The sequence below is a fragment of the Carassius carassius genome, chromosome 47, assembly GCF_963082965.1.
Source record: "Carassius carassius chromosome 47, fCarCar2.1, whole genome shotgun sequence".
Lineage (NCBI taxonomy): Eukaryota > Metazoa > Chordata > Actinopteri > Cypriniformes > Cyprinidae > Carassius > Carassius carassius.
The window spans coordinates 11793734-11809270 of NC_081801.1; the positions used below are offsets into that span (position 1 = coordinate 11793734).

General features: G+C 36.2%; 4 protein-coding genes across 6 annotated transcripts; 1 reads left to right on the forward strand and 3 right to left on the reverse strand.

The window, feature by feature from the left end:
• The first annotated feature begins 2992 nt into the window (after positions 1–2992).
• On the forward strand, positions 2993–8027 carry bud13 (BUD13 homolog). The gene is made up of 11 exons (XM_059542332.1): positions 2993–3181; positions 3423–3510; positions 3741–3822; positions 5077–5125; positions 5217–5458; positions 5537–5826; positions 6804–6912; positions 7010–7148; positions 7242–7432; positions 7546–7627; positions 7718–8027. Exons 1-11 carry the CDS (start codon positions 3039–3041, stop codon positions 7809–7811), a joined length of 1509 nt encoding a protein of 502 aa, XP_059398315.1. The 5' UTR covers positions 2993–3038; the 3' UTR covers positions 7812–8027.
• A 64-nt stretch (positions 8028–8091) lies between these two features.
• On the reverse strand, positions 8092–10478 carry si:dkeyp-69c1.9 (uncharacterized). Of its 3 annotated transcripts, none has more exons than XM_059542338.1 (5): positions 9981–10478; positions 9528–9700; positions 9223–9345; positions 8620–8845; positions 8092–8529 (listed from the first exon to the last, which is right to left on the reverse strand). In XM_059542338.1, the coding sequence occupies exons 1-5, from the start codon at positions 9992–9994 to the stop codon at positions 8424–8426; spliced, it is 642 nt and encodes a 213-aa protein (XP_059398321.1). In that variant the 5' UTR covers positions 9995–10478; the 3' UTR covers positions 8092–8423. The 3 variants fall into 3 exon arrangements, with proteins under 3 accessions (XP_059398321.1, XP_059398320.1, XP_059398319.1); XM_059542337.1 differs by having other exon boundaries at positions 9528–9709; XM_059542336.1 differs by having other exon boundaries at positions 9528–9724; positions 9981–10477.
• Positions 10479–10822: 344 nt separating this feature from the next.
• c1qb (complement component 1, q subcomponent, B chain) lies at positions 10823–13097 on the reverse strand. Its single transcript, XM_059542333.1, has 3 exons — positions 12918–13097; positions 12555–12720; positions 10823–11484 (listed from the first exon to the last, which is right to left on the reverse strand). The coding sequence occupies exons 1-3, from the start codon at positions 13089–13091 to the stop codon at positions 10934–10936; spliced, it is 891 nt and encodes a 296-aa protein (XP_059398316.1). The 5' UTR covers positions 13092–13097; the 3' UTR covers positions 10823–10933.
• Positions 13098–13607: 510 nt separating this feature from the next.
• Positions 13608–15277, reverse strand: c1qc (complement component 1, q subcomponent, C chain). The gene is made up of 2 exons (XM_059542335.1): positions 15033–15277; positions 13608–14299 (listed from the first exon to the last, which is right to left on the reverse strand). Exons 1-2 carry the CDS (start codon positions 15199–15201, stop codon positions 13734–13736), a joined length of 735 nt encoding a protein of 244 aa, XP_059398318.1. The 5' UTR covers positions 15202–15277; the 3' UTR covers positions 13608–13733.
• Positions 15278–15537: the final 260 nt, after the last annotated feature.

The window sequence follows — 15537 nt, forward strand, 5'->3', positions numbered from 1 at the left end:
TATGTGATCATAAAAAATGTAATACACAAAAACAGTGATGATGACTGACTATTTTTCTTTGAAGAATGAAAAACATTTTGGCTACATAGTCCTGTAATTTCTTCTTGTAAGTTCTATGTCAGTATTTCAATTAGAATCAGCAACAAAAAGAACAGACAACTTCTAAAAATGGGTAGATGATTTCAATGACCTGAATCCGTTGTGGATCCCAAACACAGTCTTCTTCAAGGCCACTTGGGACCATGCCACATTTCGGAGGGCACCAGGCAGTGTCGTACCCGCGATCATGCCAGGTTTTCTGCATTTGATGACCTTGCTTGTCAATCTTCTTCACTCTCCCAACATTGACTTTGACTTTCAGAACCACTCTCTGGTATTCTTGCAGATTTAGAGGATACCTACGGGCCTTGTCTAGATCCCGGCTGAGGTAAATGCCACGTCCAAGCATGCCATCAACAGACTGATGAAAACCCTCTTTTCTAATTTTCTTTGCAGCCTCCATGGATGTGCCATGTTACATTAAGTAGACTTGACCTGATACTGGATTTGTGTTGCCTTGGAGGAAAGTTGAATCGTTTCCACCCCACATGATTTGCGCCTGGAGGAATCACAAATAGGACTATTGTCTGTATCTTCAAAACATGTATGCAAACAATGAACAAATAATACGAAGATTTATACTATCACAAGTTAAATACAAACAAAAAGATCAAAAATATTTTTATATTTACGTAATGTTATGTGTGCTTATTATAATCTATCTTAGAGAAGTTTCACTTACCAACCCATAAAAATTCAAATAAACTATTTTCGTGATATTTGTTCTCTGGAAATGCCTACAGTATATCCTTTACATTACCACAGAACTTCATCAAACATTTAGCCCCTAGACCAGTTAAAACATTGCAATATTGCCTTAAACAGTGTAGACGAGGACGTACACGTGAATACATCGAGCTGTCACTTGACCAGGCATATTTTCCAATTATAGCGCTAATTGAAAGTAAAAAATAAAGGATAAAGAAACTCTCTTTAAATGCACGGGTTGCTCTCTCTTTTACTTTCACTTTCTCAGATAATCGCCATTGGCCCTCCCCGCTGTCAATCATCATTATAAAGAGACATCACATTGCCGCAGCCAATCAGTCCAAAACCAAGTTAAGAAATAAAAGAAAAACCGGCTTGACTTCTTTACTCTGATACTAGTTGCAACACTGCGGTGTGCTTATGATCTGGGATGGCAAACAGTTTTTCAGTCCAATATGAATTAATTGATTTTATAATTATTTATTTCCCCCCACCACATTTTCCATGTAAACACAAAAGGGACAGAATTTACCTTACTCTTTTGACAAGACAACACTAGCTATCTATTTTCTTTATTTTCAGTTAGATATTTACATACTTTTTAACCAAAACAATTTTGCATTAATATTTCTTTTTACATTGCTTCAAAACTATTTGTCATTATTTTATTTCTCCAGTGTTGTAAGAAATAGTCAGTTAAATCCAACAGAATGCAAGCAGGTCTAACAAGACTAAGACTAAAAAAGACTGGAGAGACTGAAAAAACAATACAAAAAAGCAGGCATCTTAATTTTAATCCAACAAGCCAAATATAAATTTGGATGTGGGAACTTGCAAATAAAACTCTGGAAGGAAATGGCCGAAGAACTATGCAGAAATATCTGGTCCTGATAACTTATATCACTTAAATAGTCTTTAATTTCATAATGAGAAACACAAGAAGACATTTTAGATTTTAGTTTAGTAACATTATTATTTACATTTCTTTTAACGTTATGTCAATTATTCCAACATGAATATAAACCTTTTTTTTTTTTTTGTACATAAAGAGAGCTAAAAAGGATTAAAGCGTGTTAAGATTTAAGTTAGCTGCCCTGAATGTGAAGATGTTTTATAATCTTGAGGAGAATCAAACACAGAGACATAAGTAGTAGACTCTTAGTTTAAATGTAAATATATCGGAGGCGAGACAGATCTGTGGAACAAAAAGTAACAAATCCGAGAAGTTGGCAGATGTGTGGAAAGACCTTGTTTGAATGATACAAATATTTTAAGATGTTGTTTTGAGAGTTTCCCCTGGCCAAACCGCTTTCTTCTGATGGTAAAACAAGTCGTGTTTTGCTGTCTTTATTAAGAAAATTCCTAGACCAACCCAAATATAGTTCCTGATTCATCAATAGGGTGGAATACATGATAATGAGCTGAACCTATTCAGAGATGAACATACTGACGTTTGGAACTATTCAAACATCTAATTGTAACAACAAATACTAATGGTACCTAATTCAAATCATGTTGATCTAAAAGGTATTCACTGATTAGATTTATTGGAAATGTTAGTTACCACGTGTGTGGGACATAAATGCTATAACAAGTTCTAAAGCTCTCTTTCTTTTACTATATAGAGGTTTTTAATATGTAGGCTAAATGTATTATTAACTTAATTGGCTGCAGATTCGTAATGCAAAACGTTGACATTTAATGCAGAGCTGAGAATGTCACTTGGCAAACTACAAGACAAAACATATTTTTGCAATAGGGCAAAATAATGCAACAATAAAAAGCAAAAAGACAATGAAAAAAATATTGTAAGAGGGTTACGATACATGAAGTTCTGAAATTAACTTAATATATGTATTACACCACTGAATATACTTTGTTGAAACATCTTTGTTGAAAATAATCATAATTGCAAGTTATAGTAGGCTAATAAAATAATTCTAGGCCTAGGGGTTGATTCTCAAAGAGTCACGAAAAATGGCTTATAAAGAAGTTTGGGAATACTTTTTTCTGTTTTTGTTTATTACAAAATTAGAGAATTTTTTTTTTTACATTTTTATTTTATTTTATTTTATTTACATTTTTTATGAATAAAGCTCCGCTACAGTGTTTCGTCTTTTTGATACAAGCTTCGAATCCTCGGTGCCGAACGTCACGTCACTAGCCCTGCCCTGGCGTTGCGCTTTTTGTCCCTCAGCAGCGTCCGTTCAGAGATGTAACACATAATCAAGATGGCTACTTCCACGGGCTTAAGCAAAAATGCTGCACTCTCTAAAGCAGATTACCTTAAACGGTATTTGTCAAGTGAAGAAGCTGGCAAGAAGTCTAAAGAAAAGAAGCTTAAGAAGAAACGGCCGAAACCCACGGGAAGAGGGTAAATATAATCGGACACACGTAACAGCAATGCAGATTTTATCTCGCTGTATCCAGAGCTAACATTACCATAGAACAAAATGACACTAACGTTATCATGGCTGAGCCTCAACTAAGTTACTTACAAAGTTGCCTTCATGCACGTCATTTTAGAAAGTAGAAAATTGCAACAAGGTTGCTTAAGTGTTAGAAAAGTGTACAAGGAGCTAAATTCCATCCATTTAATTTATTATAAACTACAGGATGAAAATTGTGGATGACGACATTGATTGGAGGCAACTAGCAGCTCAGAATGAAGAAGAAAAAGACGACGAAGAAGAGGCGCCTGTGGTGTGTAAAAGCATGCTTAACTTTTTCAGATTTTAGCCTTGTGTAAATCCTACTGAGTATGCATACCAGGTGCTTTTGTAAAACTTTCAAAGTTTCATAAATACCGAATTGCAGTCTGATCATTAGTGTTTATATATATATAAAAAAGAAGTCTTTTGGTACTAATTTGGTTTCTGAAAATGGGTTTCATGCATGGTTATGCAGCAGTTTTAAATGTCGTCTTTTTTTAGATTGCAGAAGTGATAGATGAACGGCCAGATGAGATCAAGCAGCTCGAGGCATTCGGAACCGGCAAGTGGAAAGTGATCGGAGGTAAGACCAAGACGTGTATACTTTCTGAGTTCTTGTACTTGCTTGTGCTTGTATGTCTGTGTTTGTGTACCTATGGTGTTTTTTTTCTTTTATCTGTAAATAAATCATCTGGTTTTAATGGGCCAAAATAGTAAAATAGTGTTTTTGACACACTACCGTTAAAAGGTTTTATGTTGCTAAGTTTTTATAATGTTTATTACTTTACTGACATAGTGTATTGCATCAGTTCCATAATGAAACAATGTCTGATGAGAGAAAACAAGAAACAAAACAAATCCACACAATAGATGAAATATGATATATGATAGATAGATGAAAAATGATTTAAACCAAGAATGTTTTTTCCACTCGTCACAAATCCTGCTCCAAGGTTTGTTTAAGCGAGTCAACTAGAGATGAAGTAAGGGAGATGATTTTACCCTAGATGGTGGATATCACTCGTCTTTCACCAGGGTCAAGGATCAGAATTAAATCAAGTTCTGATTCAGATGGACGATTGGGAAAAGGGGAAATAACTTTTAAATAAAGTGATGAGAAAGATGGATATTAGGAAGACTTTGACTGATAAAGGAGAGAAAGAGGAGAAGATTTATTTTTCATAAAAGTCGTTCAAAGTAGAAAGGCCCTTACTTGCCCAAAAATCGAAAACACATTCTGAAAGGGACAGGGGGAAAAAGTAATTGTATGAAACTGGCATGTAAATCATAGGTTTGTGCAAAACAAATTTTAGCCAAGTCTTAAAATGAAATAACTACTGGATTGCTCTAAATTTTGTGTACCTCAAGAGGAAGCTGAGAACTTATGTTTTTAAAAGAAGTCTCCCCAAGGCTGCATTTTTTCCCCCAGGAATAGACCTACAGTAGAAAATGAATAGGGTGAAATATTATTACAATTTAAAATAACTTTTCTATCTTTGTTTTAAAATGTCATTTATTCTTGTGATGTCAAAGCTGAAATTTCAGCATCATTACTCCAGTCTTCAGCGTCACATAATCTTTCAGAAATCAATCTAATATGCTGATTTGGCACTCAAGAAATATTTCTTATTATTATGAATGTTAAAAAACTTGTACTGCTTATTTTTTTTTTATTTTTTTTTGTAGAAGCCATGATGTTTTAATCAATATACAGAACAGCAATTATTTGAAATGGAAATGTTTTGTGACAGTGATAACATTTTTAATGTTTAATTTTGACAGTTGAACTTCTTGTTAAAAATAATGCATCTAATAAAATTTGTGTCTTATGTTGTAGCAACAGACAGCGATCCCCAGGAAAGCCAGGACCCTGCATCAGATAAAATGTATAAAGAAACTGTCCTTCCTCTTTAGCTCTTTTTCTTTCTATTATCATTACTGCAACATAGAAAGTCTAATAAATGTTCCTTTGTTTAGCTTGGACCCTGACAGAGTTATTAGAGTTCGACATGACTCGCCAGAGACTTCTCCTGTACGGAGGGTGCGGCACGATTCCCCTGACCTCTCACCTAAGAGAGCTCGACACAACTCTTCAGATCTTTCACCTCAGAGACACAGAGCCGAGAACAAAACCAGACGGCATGATTCCTCATCACCTTCCCCTCCAAGATCGAGCCACAAGAGAACACCCCCCAGACCTCAAAGGCTGCATGATAAAGGTACAAAAATATTTCCACAAATCAGAAACCACATTTATACGGAAAGTTATGTAGCTCAAAAGTGATTTGTTCGTTCAGAGTCTCCGAACAGAAAAAAGACAAAAGCTGCCGCCTCAGATGACATTTCGCCGCCGAGGAGACGAGTACGAACAGGCAAAGGCTCAGACTCCGATCAGTCCCCACCACGCAGACGTCCTCGTGGACGACGGGGCTCAGACTTGGACCTGTCTCCACCCAGAAAGAGAGGCCAGGGTGGAAGAGGTTCAGATTCCGATCTCTCTCCTCCCAGGAAGAAACCACAGGGGGGACGTGGGTCGGATTCAGACCTTTCTCCACCACGGATGACACGCTCTCCTGATGGACAGACAGTGAGTTCAGGGTTCATGTTCGAGGGTCCTTAATGTCAGTTGTTCTCAATCAGGGGCTGTGCCCTAGCAAACTTTAAAGGAGGTGCAGGATGATTTAAATTAATTAAATACAGTGTTTCCCATACATTGATTTATGTGTGACGGCCGTCACAATATGAAATCTTACCACTACAAATAGATTTTCCGAAAAGGCTTTCACTACATTGAATAAACACAAGCACTGCACATTTCAAAATCGAAATCTGGCGATGGTGTTTTTATATCACTGTATTTCTGACGGAAACCGACTTTCTCCAGAAAATTCTGGATGTCATTTTCATTTAATTTTGCATGTGATGTCTGATAAAGCAGCGTTTGTGAGCGGAGCCCTGTTTTGTGTTCAGCCGTTACCGGGGAAACCACTGTCTCTCCCACTCTAAAAGCACCTCCTGCTGATGGATTTGCATATGCTGCCACAAATAGAATGCAAGTCTGTGGGAAACACTGGAAAAAAATAGTTTTGCATGAAATAAATTAAATTCTTTTGTAACTTTTCATTTTTATCCTTCAACATTTTTTACTCAAGAATATACATATTTTAAATCTTCTGGAATCGCAGAATTAATTCTGGTTGATTTAATATTATTTATTTATCCAGTTTTTGTTACTAAAATAGTTTGAAAACATGCAGTTTTGTCACTGTTACAGCAGAAATACCGGAAAAAGGTTTAGCCTTCAATTGTTGTGTTGGGCAGTGAGTAAAACAGGTTAAGAAGCGCAGCTTTAAATACTGCTGAGTGCACGGCAAGTAATGTATATTACTCATCTCAAAATAAAACATTGAATTATTTAACTGCCATTCACTAGTAATAATAGTGTTATTTTGACCATTTATAAGGGTCTCTGAGGGTCAACTTTTTTTGTTGTTGTGGTGGCTTTAAGAAATGCCCCTTTTGTGTATAAAATTGAAATTGAAGCATAGATAATATCATTTTCAGGCGCCTCGGATGCTGTCTGGTGGAGCTGCAGGGCTTGTCTCTGTTGACATTTTGAGGAAAGAACAGGAAGAAATTCGCAAAAAGGAAAAGCGCAACCAGCCTCTTGAAGGTCTCTTGAGTCTCAAGCAATTGATAATGTTATGTATTCGAAAGTGTTTTATTTCCGAACATTAATTGCAAGAGCATTATTGTTTTTACTTTTTCAGCGGCATCAAGAAACGCAGAGACAACATTTCGAGACAAGTCGGGTAGGATACGCGACCTGAAGTCAGAGAGAGTTGAGCTTAGCAAGAAAGCAGGAGAAAAAGCAGAGAAGGATGAAAAATATGCACAATGGGGAAAAGGGTGAGGTCCATTTAATGGTGTTGAAATGCAGCTATTATATTTGTTATTTTATTTAATGTCACTAGCTTTGACAACTGCACTGTCCTCATTCAGGCTTGTTCAGGGTGAAATGCAGCAGCAGAACTTGACAGATGCCATGCGGGAGGCTCAGAAGCCGCTAGCGAGACACATTGACGATGAAGACCTCGATCGGATGCTGAGGGAGCAAGAGAGGGACGGAGACCCAATGGCTGCCATGCTTCGCAAGAAGAAAGAAAAAAATGCTCAATTAAAGGGAATCAAAGGTAAATATGTGGAATAATGCCCAAGCTTCCACATTCGATCCCTGGTGTTTGACTGTTCCTTTAAATAATACAATTATTATACCACAGTACTAATTTTTACAATCTTTCACCAGAAAAACCTCGTTATAAAGGTCCACCTCCACCTCCGAATCGTTTTAACCTTATGCCAGGTTATCGCTGGGATGGAGTTGACAGGTAAGAGGTTTTGATGAATGATATCTGGTTTGAAATATCGTAAGCACAACCCAGAAATTGGTTTAAATGACTTTTCTTATGATCTTTTAGGTCCAATGGTTTTGAGCAGAAGCGGTACAGCAGGATTGCCGATAAGAAAGCTGTCCAAGAGATGGCATACAAGTGGAGTGTGGAAGACATGTAAATCCAGAGGAGTGTGTAGACATTCGTGATTTAAAAACTGAAATGACTTGAGTTAATACAGTTCCCACTGCACCTGCACACACTGCAAAGTGGAACTACTTCGTGTGCCATCAAGAATCGGGACGTTTCATCAAAAGCAAGATGGTTGTGTGCAGTTATCAGTCCTACTGTGTAAAAGAAACATACTTTCCTTATTAAATGCTACTTTTTTATCAAATCTGTTTTGTGCTGATTTCAAAACCAATAATTTTATTTAACAGAAATTGAGACAGACATGGTGATGCACCACACAATATTGTTTTATTGTGAAGAAAACATGTATTTCAGAATGTGATATTTAATTTGATATGTTTTGCCCCACTTTCAATTGTTTTACTTATACGTTTATATAACTGACATCAAACTTTTAAACTGCACTGTATAAGACATTTTCAAATGTAAAAGTTTTAAACAAAATCAGTTTTCTTAGAATTTCTAAAGATATTAAATGTCATGTAGTACAGTTGAAAGGTGCAGAAGTTAACAAAACATAAATGTGTGGTTTAAAGAAGCTTTTTGTGTCATTTCTGCATCCAGTGTATAAATGCACCTTGATGGTTTTCTCTGGCCTTCATCAGTCATCTACAGCTGTTTTTTTGAGCCGGGCAGGCACTGTGCATGTGTGCACAGAGACATCCCAGCCTGGGAAAGCCTCTTGCTGCACTGTTTTGTATTCAGCTCTGTACAACACAGATTTCAATTCATTACTTTAAATATGTTCTTTTAAGATTTTAAGTAAAACTGAATATAAGTAAGTTCAGTGGTCTTGCCTCATTGAAGTGTTGATCGCCAGGTTGTCAGGATGAGGTACAACCTGATTTCTCCTGACATAGATTCTCTTTGGAGCAGGGAAGTCCTGCTGGTAAAGAGAACCTCTCTGTGCTTGGCCAGTCCTGTTTTCTCTTGCAGGGACTTTTCCATGCCACACGATTTGAGTGCCATCTGGTTTGTAATAAGGGTAGTCCTCTCTATTTGTTGTGCTGAAACTCCTGTCACCTGCAATTACACAGAGACATTTGGCTCAGAAATCTACAAAATAGGTAAGGTAAGAAAGCTTAGAGCTTTCCAAATCAATGCTAATACATTGTTTTCCAGAATTTCAATTAGTTCTGTTCCATCTAGAGTAATTGGCTGCACTGTAAAATATATATATATATATATATATATATATATTTCAAGCCCTCTAATCTTGTTTGCCAAGGAAATCAGTTATTAAATAATGAAATTAATAAAACAGCATTTATGTAGCGATAGCTAATATTTCACTCATAGATCTGCAATATAGGTACAGTACGTTTACAACAGATATGGTTTGTAACATTTCTAATAGATACTAGTTGATTATTTTTCCCAAATTCCAATGAGATCCATACCATCTAGAGTAAGGCTGCACTGTAGGATCTTCTTTGGCTCTATCTTTGGGCAGGTTTTGGGTCCAAATTCAGTTTCTGTTGTGGTTACCATCTTTTCCCGCTTACCAGGATACAGCAGTAAGCCTGAAGAGAATATTTGTCAGCATTTGTCTTCTTGTAAGTGAAACTGATTCAAGTATGCTTTAGTTTATCTAAATGCCATGTGCCACTTGCTGACTGTTATAGACCTAACTATGGTCATATATCTTTGGGAATTATAAATGAAAGCTAAGGACAAATGGAAATCTGCTTGTTTCGCTGCTTACCTGCCAAAGAAGGAAGTTCTCCCAGCATTGGAAAGGCTTTTGGGTGTTTCAACGTCATTTGACCGTTTTTGAGGAGCAATATATCTGTTCTACGTTGGTGACCCAGTGGGATTCTTAGAGCTGGTCTCTGTTGCTTGCTGATTGTCTTCTCATGAGTAGTCATCTTTGAGTTACTGGTGAGACTGAATATATTTGAGCTTGTAAAAAGGATTCTACACTGTTGTTGTTGTTTTGTTTTGTTTTAATGCATAAAGGTGATTTAAAGGTTATGCTGGTTTCAATTTTTTAATTAGTAATTTTTATCACACTTAAATATTTTTAATGAGATATGTTTAATCGTGCACTATATACTCTTACTATATAGTAATTATTGGCTGATTTCAAAACCTTTATAGAATTTAAAATGATTTTACCTTGTCCTCTTTGTCCTCCAATTAAACGAAGTCAACTCACCTTATGCATGGCATGTTTTCTTCCCGTGAATTAGATTTCTGAGCATATTAGTACCTGCTGATTTTTTACATTCTTGCAGCACAGTGGCATGTTTGGGAATGGCTGTTGCACTCAGTTAGCGGCAGTTGCCATAGCTGCTCCATTCTTTATAGAAAGCCTGAAGGGTGATGGACTCAGCTCAAGAACAATGAGTGCTCTGTAATAAATACCAAAGACTGACGACTGACGAGACATTGCACTTGTGCTCAGCATGAGACTCTTAGTTTAATCAAACCTGAATAAAAATGTATGCTTAAAAAAAGCTCAATTTATCAATGGATGATAACCAAAAAAACATATTCTTATTATTCCCCTGATGTTATTGGTTTGGTCATGACAATCCACCAATGAGGACATTTTACTGGTCCTCAGTTAAAAAGGCTCATAAATCAGCCAAGATATGTTTTTATTTATATCTAGTGTTTTGCACATGTTCCTGTGAGGGGTAGGTTTAGGGATAAGGGTTGGGTTAGCTTGACAGAAAATCAACAGAAGTCTATGCAATGTCCTCAATAAGATTTAAACCCCTTTGCAATTGTTAACGTTTTCACAAGTACAGATTACAGTTACATTTATTTTGTAATTAAATTGCAGAACTCTGTCATATGTAACTAGTTACTCCCCAACACTGTCTGTCTGTGTATATACTGAATATACACATATCATTTGTATGTTATTTTCTTTCTTTTTTTTTCTTTTTATCGTTTTGAAAGAAGTTACTATCAAATGCTTACCAAGGCTGCATTTATTTTATCAAAATAGTAATAATGTAAAAGTATAGTGAAAGAAGTCAAGAAACAATATAAGATGGCATCAACAATTTTAATCAACAATAACAGTAGATATTCCCAAGCAATGGCTGCCAATTGTAATAAGGAAGCGTAAAAACAAGGGTGCGGCTATATAAAATCATCTTATCCATTCAATGGGAAGAGCAAGAAGCCTGTAAAGGTGCAGTCAGTGTCTCTGCTGAAGATAGAGCTCACTGCAGTTGTCTGTACAGACACTGTATCACCTGTTTTCAGTGGCAGTACCACAGATCCTGCAGTTACCATAATCATTCCAGGAGCATCGCAGAACCTGACCTTCTCTTCCTCCCCTACCTGAATCTTTAGGCAGGCAGATTGACTGGATGAAATGTGGTAACTGATGTAATACATGCCAGCTTTTTCCACCTCAAAGAAACCGTCACTATTCAAGACATCACCTGTCCCAGAGATCAGTGGGATGTCAAAGACGATTACTTTGTCTTGAAGAACTCTCTGTGCCCGAGAACTTTTTTTGTAAGAGAAAACAGAATACTGGTTTGGAGTATCTACCCCCGTAAAATCTCCCCTGTCTCCCTTTGGTCCCACTGGGCCTGGTGGACCTTGTAGTCCCTTCTCCCCCTTCTCACCAGGCCTGCCTGGGAGTCCAGGAATTCCAGGATGTCCTTTTTGCCCAATTATAGGCACTGCATCCTCACCTGCAATCATGCAGACAGCCAGGTAAAGTGAGCTCAACCTTCATGTTCTCATCTTGACTCAGGCAGGATTTTCTTTTTCTAGAAAAAGCTAGTTAATATTTTTACTTTAGACTAAAACTTAAGGGATAATCCACAAAAACTGTTATCATTTACTTACCGTCAAGTTGTTCCAAACCTGTATGAGTATCTCTCTACTTCCCAAATGGACATACAATCAGTTGAAATCAATGGGTACCAGAAACTGTCTGAAACCAACATTCTTCAAAATCTGAGAGGAGAGAGACTCATACAGCTTTGGGATAACTTGAGGGTGAGTAAATAAATTATTATTATTTATTAATAATAATTATTAGCATTTATATTCAATAATTTTCATTTTTAGGTCAACTATCCCTTTACCAATTTTGCTCATACAGTGCAAACAAAAGCAATAAATAAATAAATAGTGTTTTATTTATTAATATGCTTTTCTTCTCCTTCTTCTTCTTCTTAAATCTTGTAAAAACGTCTGGTGTTCCTGGTCAAAAATGACTGGCCTACAAGAGATATGGCATATTAATTTCTTCTAATGACATATTATTTTATCCACTTTTTGTTTTTGTTTTGTATTCTTTTTTCTTTTTTTTGAACTAATAGGTCATAAGGGCCTCATTGATTTGAGCTTCCACCTTCGTTTTTGAGTGTATATTCAACAAATTAAGCATTTTGTTTTTCACTCAGTAGGTACATAAACCCAGATAAGTGCAGGACTATGAATAATAATCCCTTACAAAAAGAAACATTAAAAAAAAATCAAGTTGACAAAAAAAGTGAATCCAGGATTTAATAATAATAATAATATAGCATCATGGGCGATATACAAGCCATTTGTAAGAGGCTGGTCATTTTTTACCAATAAACACCAGTGCAAGGGTTAAGCATAAGATTTTCTGCACAAGGGTTAAAAGACTTTTTATTTTATTTATTGGATTCTTTGCCTTTATTAAGGACAGTCGAGCGAAACAGAAGGCACATTTTTGACATTTTTAATTAAAATTTTTCGATGTAGAAAATAAAGGCTATTACTATACCTGGATCTCCTTTTTCTCCTTTTGCACCATCCTTCCCATCGGTACCAGGAATTCCTGGAATACCTGGTCTTCCAGATCTTCCACATGTCTCTGACTCAGAGGAAGCCACCAGCAACAACATAATAGTAAGCCGCAGCACCGTATGTGCAGACATGAAGATAAATGCCTGTTTAAAAAAAAAAAGAACTTTAAAACAGGTGCCATTTCAAGGAAAACTTATTGGAACATTCAGTTCTGCTCCATTGACTGATATAAGCAAGCATTTAAATATTCCTTTAATTCAAAAGATGTACTTCAATAAGAACTTTTGAAAATAGAAGCCAAATACAGATTTATTACAATACGATTCATAATTTATCTTACCATCTTATCTTCCAAGAAAGTTGTTGGTAATACACATGGATGGCTTTGAAGATGAATGTCACATTGAATGTTTTTCTCCCGATTGCATGAAGAGCTCAGATTTGATTTCCTGGTTTCAGAGGAGAAGTGCAGTGTTGCACAATAAAGGAAAGTAAAAAAACGCATATTCATCATAATTTTGATTTGGATTAACCTTTTTCATTTGTGTTATTGACATTTTATTTTGCTAATGTTTGCAAGTTCCATATCCCTTTTCTGAGAAACTGAAAAAGGAAGCAAATTTCTGCACACCGGAAAGTGTTTTGAAATACATTTTTACCTTCTTTGCAAGGATGCATAATTTTGATCAAAAGTGACACTGCACATTTATAACGTTACAAAAGACATGATAGATTTTACTGAGAAAAATCTATCATGGGTTTCACAAAATATGCAGCACAACTGTTTTCAACACTGATAATAATGGAATGATTAAATGGTAGAGTTTGTATCACAAAACCTTTTTTTTAATGATATATGACGTAGCTAACTTACATAGACACTGAATTGCTATCATCAGATAATGTTTAGAGTTATTTGCTAAAACTGGTCTTATTTCTAATTGTTAACAGGTTGACAGGTTCTGAAAAAAGATTATGTGTCAGATCTTTTGAAAAGAATGATAGTGTGTATTCATAAAACTTGAGCCAATTTACTGAAGCATTATTTTATTTGATCAGTAGCTTTTCAAAATGTTTTCCATGAGTAAGACATACAGCATGTTTGACAAGCATCAACTTCGCTCAACTTTATAGTTCAAAAAAGTGCAACAATAAATCAGTGTGCATGAATCAGGAAACCTGAGAAAACACTGTCTGCTTTTTCACCTTCTGCAAACAGGCCGTTATAGCCACCTGTCGTCAGCCAGACTTTCTCATTCTCTTTCAGATAAACTGCTAGCCCACCAGAGCTCACCTGCTGGTTGCCCTTTTGCATGTGATCACAGAAAACAGCCAGCTTCTTATCATCGTGAATTAGGTTTACACACAGATGTTTATCATAGGACGATGTATGAAACACAAAATAATAAGTGCCAGGAATTTGACATACAAATTTGCTCTCGCCAGTATTAAAATTTTCATTGATGTTGGTGATAATAGTACCGAAGCGTATCAGAGAGTTTGGATCAGGATGGGATCTTGTGGCACGGGCAACACTGAAAGCAGACTGCAGACGAGATCTAGGAGAGTTAAAGTTGCCTGTGTCCCCTGGCTCTCCTGTGGGACCGGGTTGTCCCATTTCGCCGTAATCCCCCTGGAGACCTCTCTTTCCAGGAATTCCTACGAATCCATTTCCCCCTCTCTCCCCCTTTTTCATGGTTTCATCAGGTTTAAGAGGCATCCCTGTTTAGATACACATGTCATGTTAGAAGTACAGCACTACTACAACATAACACTGTCTCAACATCAGTTGGCATTTTTAAATATTAATAAGTAGGTTATATAATTTAGTCCTTTTGTTTTCATTTGTTGGGCTCACCCAAATATTCCCACAATGTTGGTCATTGCTGGTTTTACTGTTAATATGGGAATTGTTGCTTTTTACTCTACATATACGCCTAGAAAACTTACACACAAACACACACAACACACTTCTCTTAAACTGAATTATTGCTTATTTCATCTGAGCGTTGGTAAGAAGCTATAGTTCACACATTTTTTTTGTTTTTGTTTTTTTGTTTTTGTCTAAAATCCAATTCAGTTCTTAATTATAGCCTTAATTATTGGCTATAGTAGAAACTATTAAATATATAAAAGATAAACATAATAAATATTTCATCCATTATATAATAACGCATGTATCTTTGTGTTGATTGATTAATTCGTATGATTCATTAAAAGAACCAGCTGCTCAATAGAGTCATTTGGGAATTGCATAACACTGGTTGCACTGTACGATTTTGATTCACTAAAAGGAACCGACTCATCAGAGTCATTTGTTGGGGAATCGTATTTGTGAGAGAATCGCAAACGTTTTTGCATATTTAAAATATAGAACAAGTTCAGATAACTTGTAGGTTCCCACAAACTAAAACACTCTGAATTATTTATTTCAAATCAAAAAAGGAAAACTTACCAGGTTCTCCTTTCTCTCCCTTTATCCCTTCCCTTCCATCACGTCCAGGAAATCCAGGGATACCTGGAAAACCAGGCATCCCTCCAGAAGAACAAGTGTCCGTAGAGACCAGAGATAGGCAGAGGATACCCACTAAAAGGGTTCTAAAAATGAGGTGACCACCAAACATTTTTGCTGTGGAGCGAGCAGATAACCGGACCCACACGACTTGAAACAAGGAGCTCTATAATCGTACACATACAAGCAAACGTAATGACAATCACAGTTCCTCTTTTGTGCTGCACGTGTTGCTCTTATCCATGGATCTTTCACAAAACAGCATTCAAAACAATCTGTATTCATAGTATAGCGTTTGAATTTTTCTTACAGTGTAAGTTTATATGCCCTACTGACAACACTGCAAAAATTAATTTTCCAAGTTGTAAATTAAACAAAGATTATTGTAGAAGCCTTCATTTCACAAGAAAGTTCCAGTTCAGATGTCTTACTTGTACTGGATTGTTTA

Excerpts from the sequence above, each read along its gene's own strand:
- c1qb (XM_059542333.1), bottom strand. The coding sequence starts at position 13,091 with ATGATGAATATGCGTTTTTTTACTTTCCTTTATTGTGCAACACTGCAC. Across the intron at positions 12,721-12,917 it reads CTTTCTTGGAAGATAAGATG|GCATTTATCTTCATGTCTGC; the intron begins GTAAGATAAATT and ends TTTTTTAAACAG. Across the intron at positions 11,485-12,554 it reads AGGAGAAAAAGGAGATCCAG|GTGAGGATGCAGTGCCTATA; the intron begins GTATAGTAATAG and ends GCATGATTGCAG.
- c1qc (XM_059542335.1), bottom strand. The coding sequence starts at position 15,201 with ATGTTTGGTGGTCACCTCATTTTTAGAACCCTTTTAGTGGGTATCCTC. Across the intron at positions 14,300-15,032 it reads GGGAGAGAAAGGAGAACCTG|GGATGCCTCTTAAACCTGAT; the intron begins GTAAGTTTTCCT and ends GTATCTAAACAG.
- si:dkeyp-69c1.9 (XM_059542336.1), bottom strand. Across the intron at positions 9,346-9,527 it reads AGAACTTCCTTCTTTGGCAG|GCTTACTGCTGTATCCTGGT; the intron begins GTAAGCAGCGAA and ends TATTCTCTTCAG. Across the intron at positions 8,846-9,222 it reads GTGCAGCCTTACTCTAGATG|GTGACAGGAGTTTCAGCACA; the intron begins GTATGGATCTCA and ends GTGTAATTGCAG.
- bud13 (XM_059542332.1), top strand. The coding sequence starts at position 3,039 with ATGGCTACTTCCACGGGCTTAAGCAAAAATGCTGCACTCTCTAAAGCA. Across the intron at positions 3,823-5,076 it reads CAAGTGGAAAGTGATCGGAG|CAACAGACAGCGATCCCCAG; the intron begins GTAAGACCAAGA and ends CTTATGTTGTAG. Across the intron at positions 6,913-7,009 it reads GCGCAACCAGCCTCTTGAAG|CGGCATCAAGAAACGCAGAG; the intron begins GTCTCTTGAGTC and ends TTACTTTTTCAG.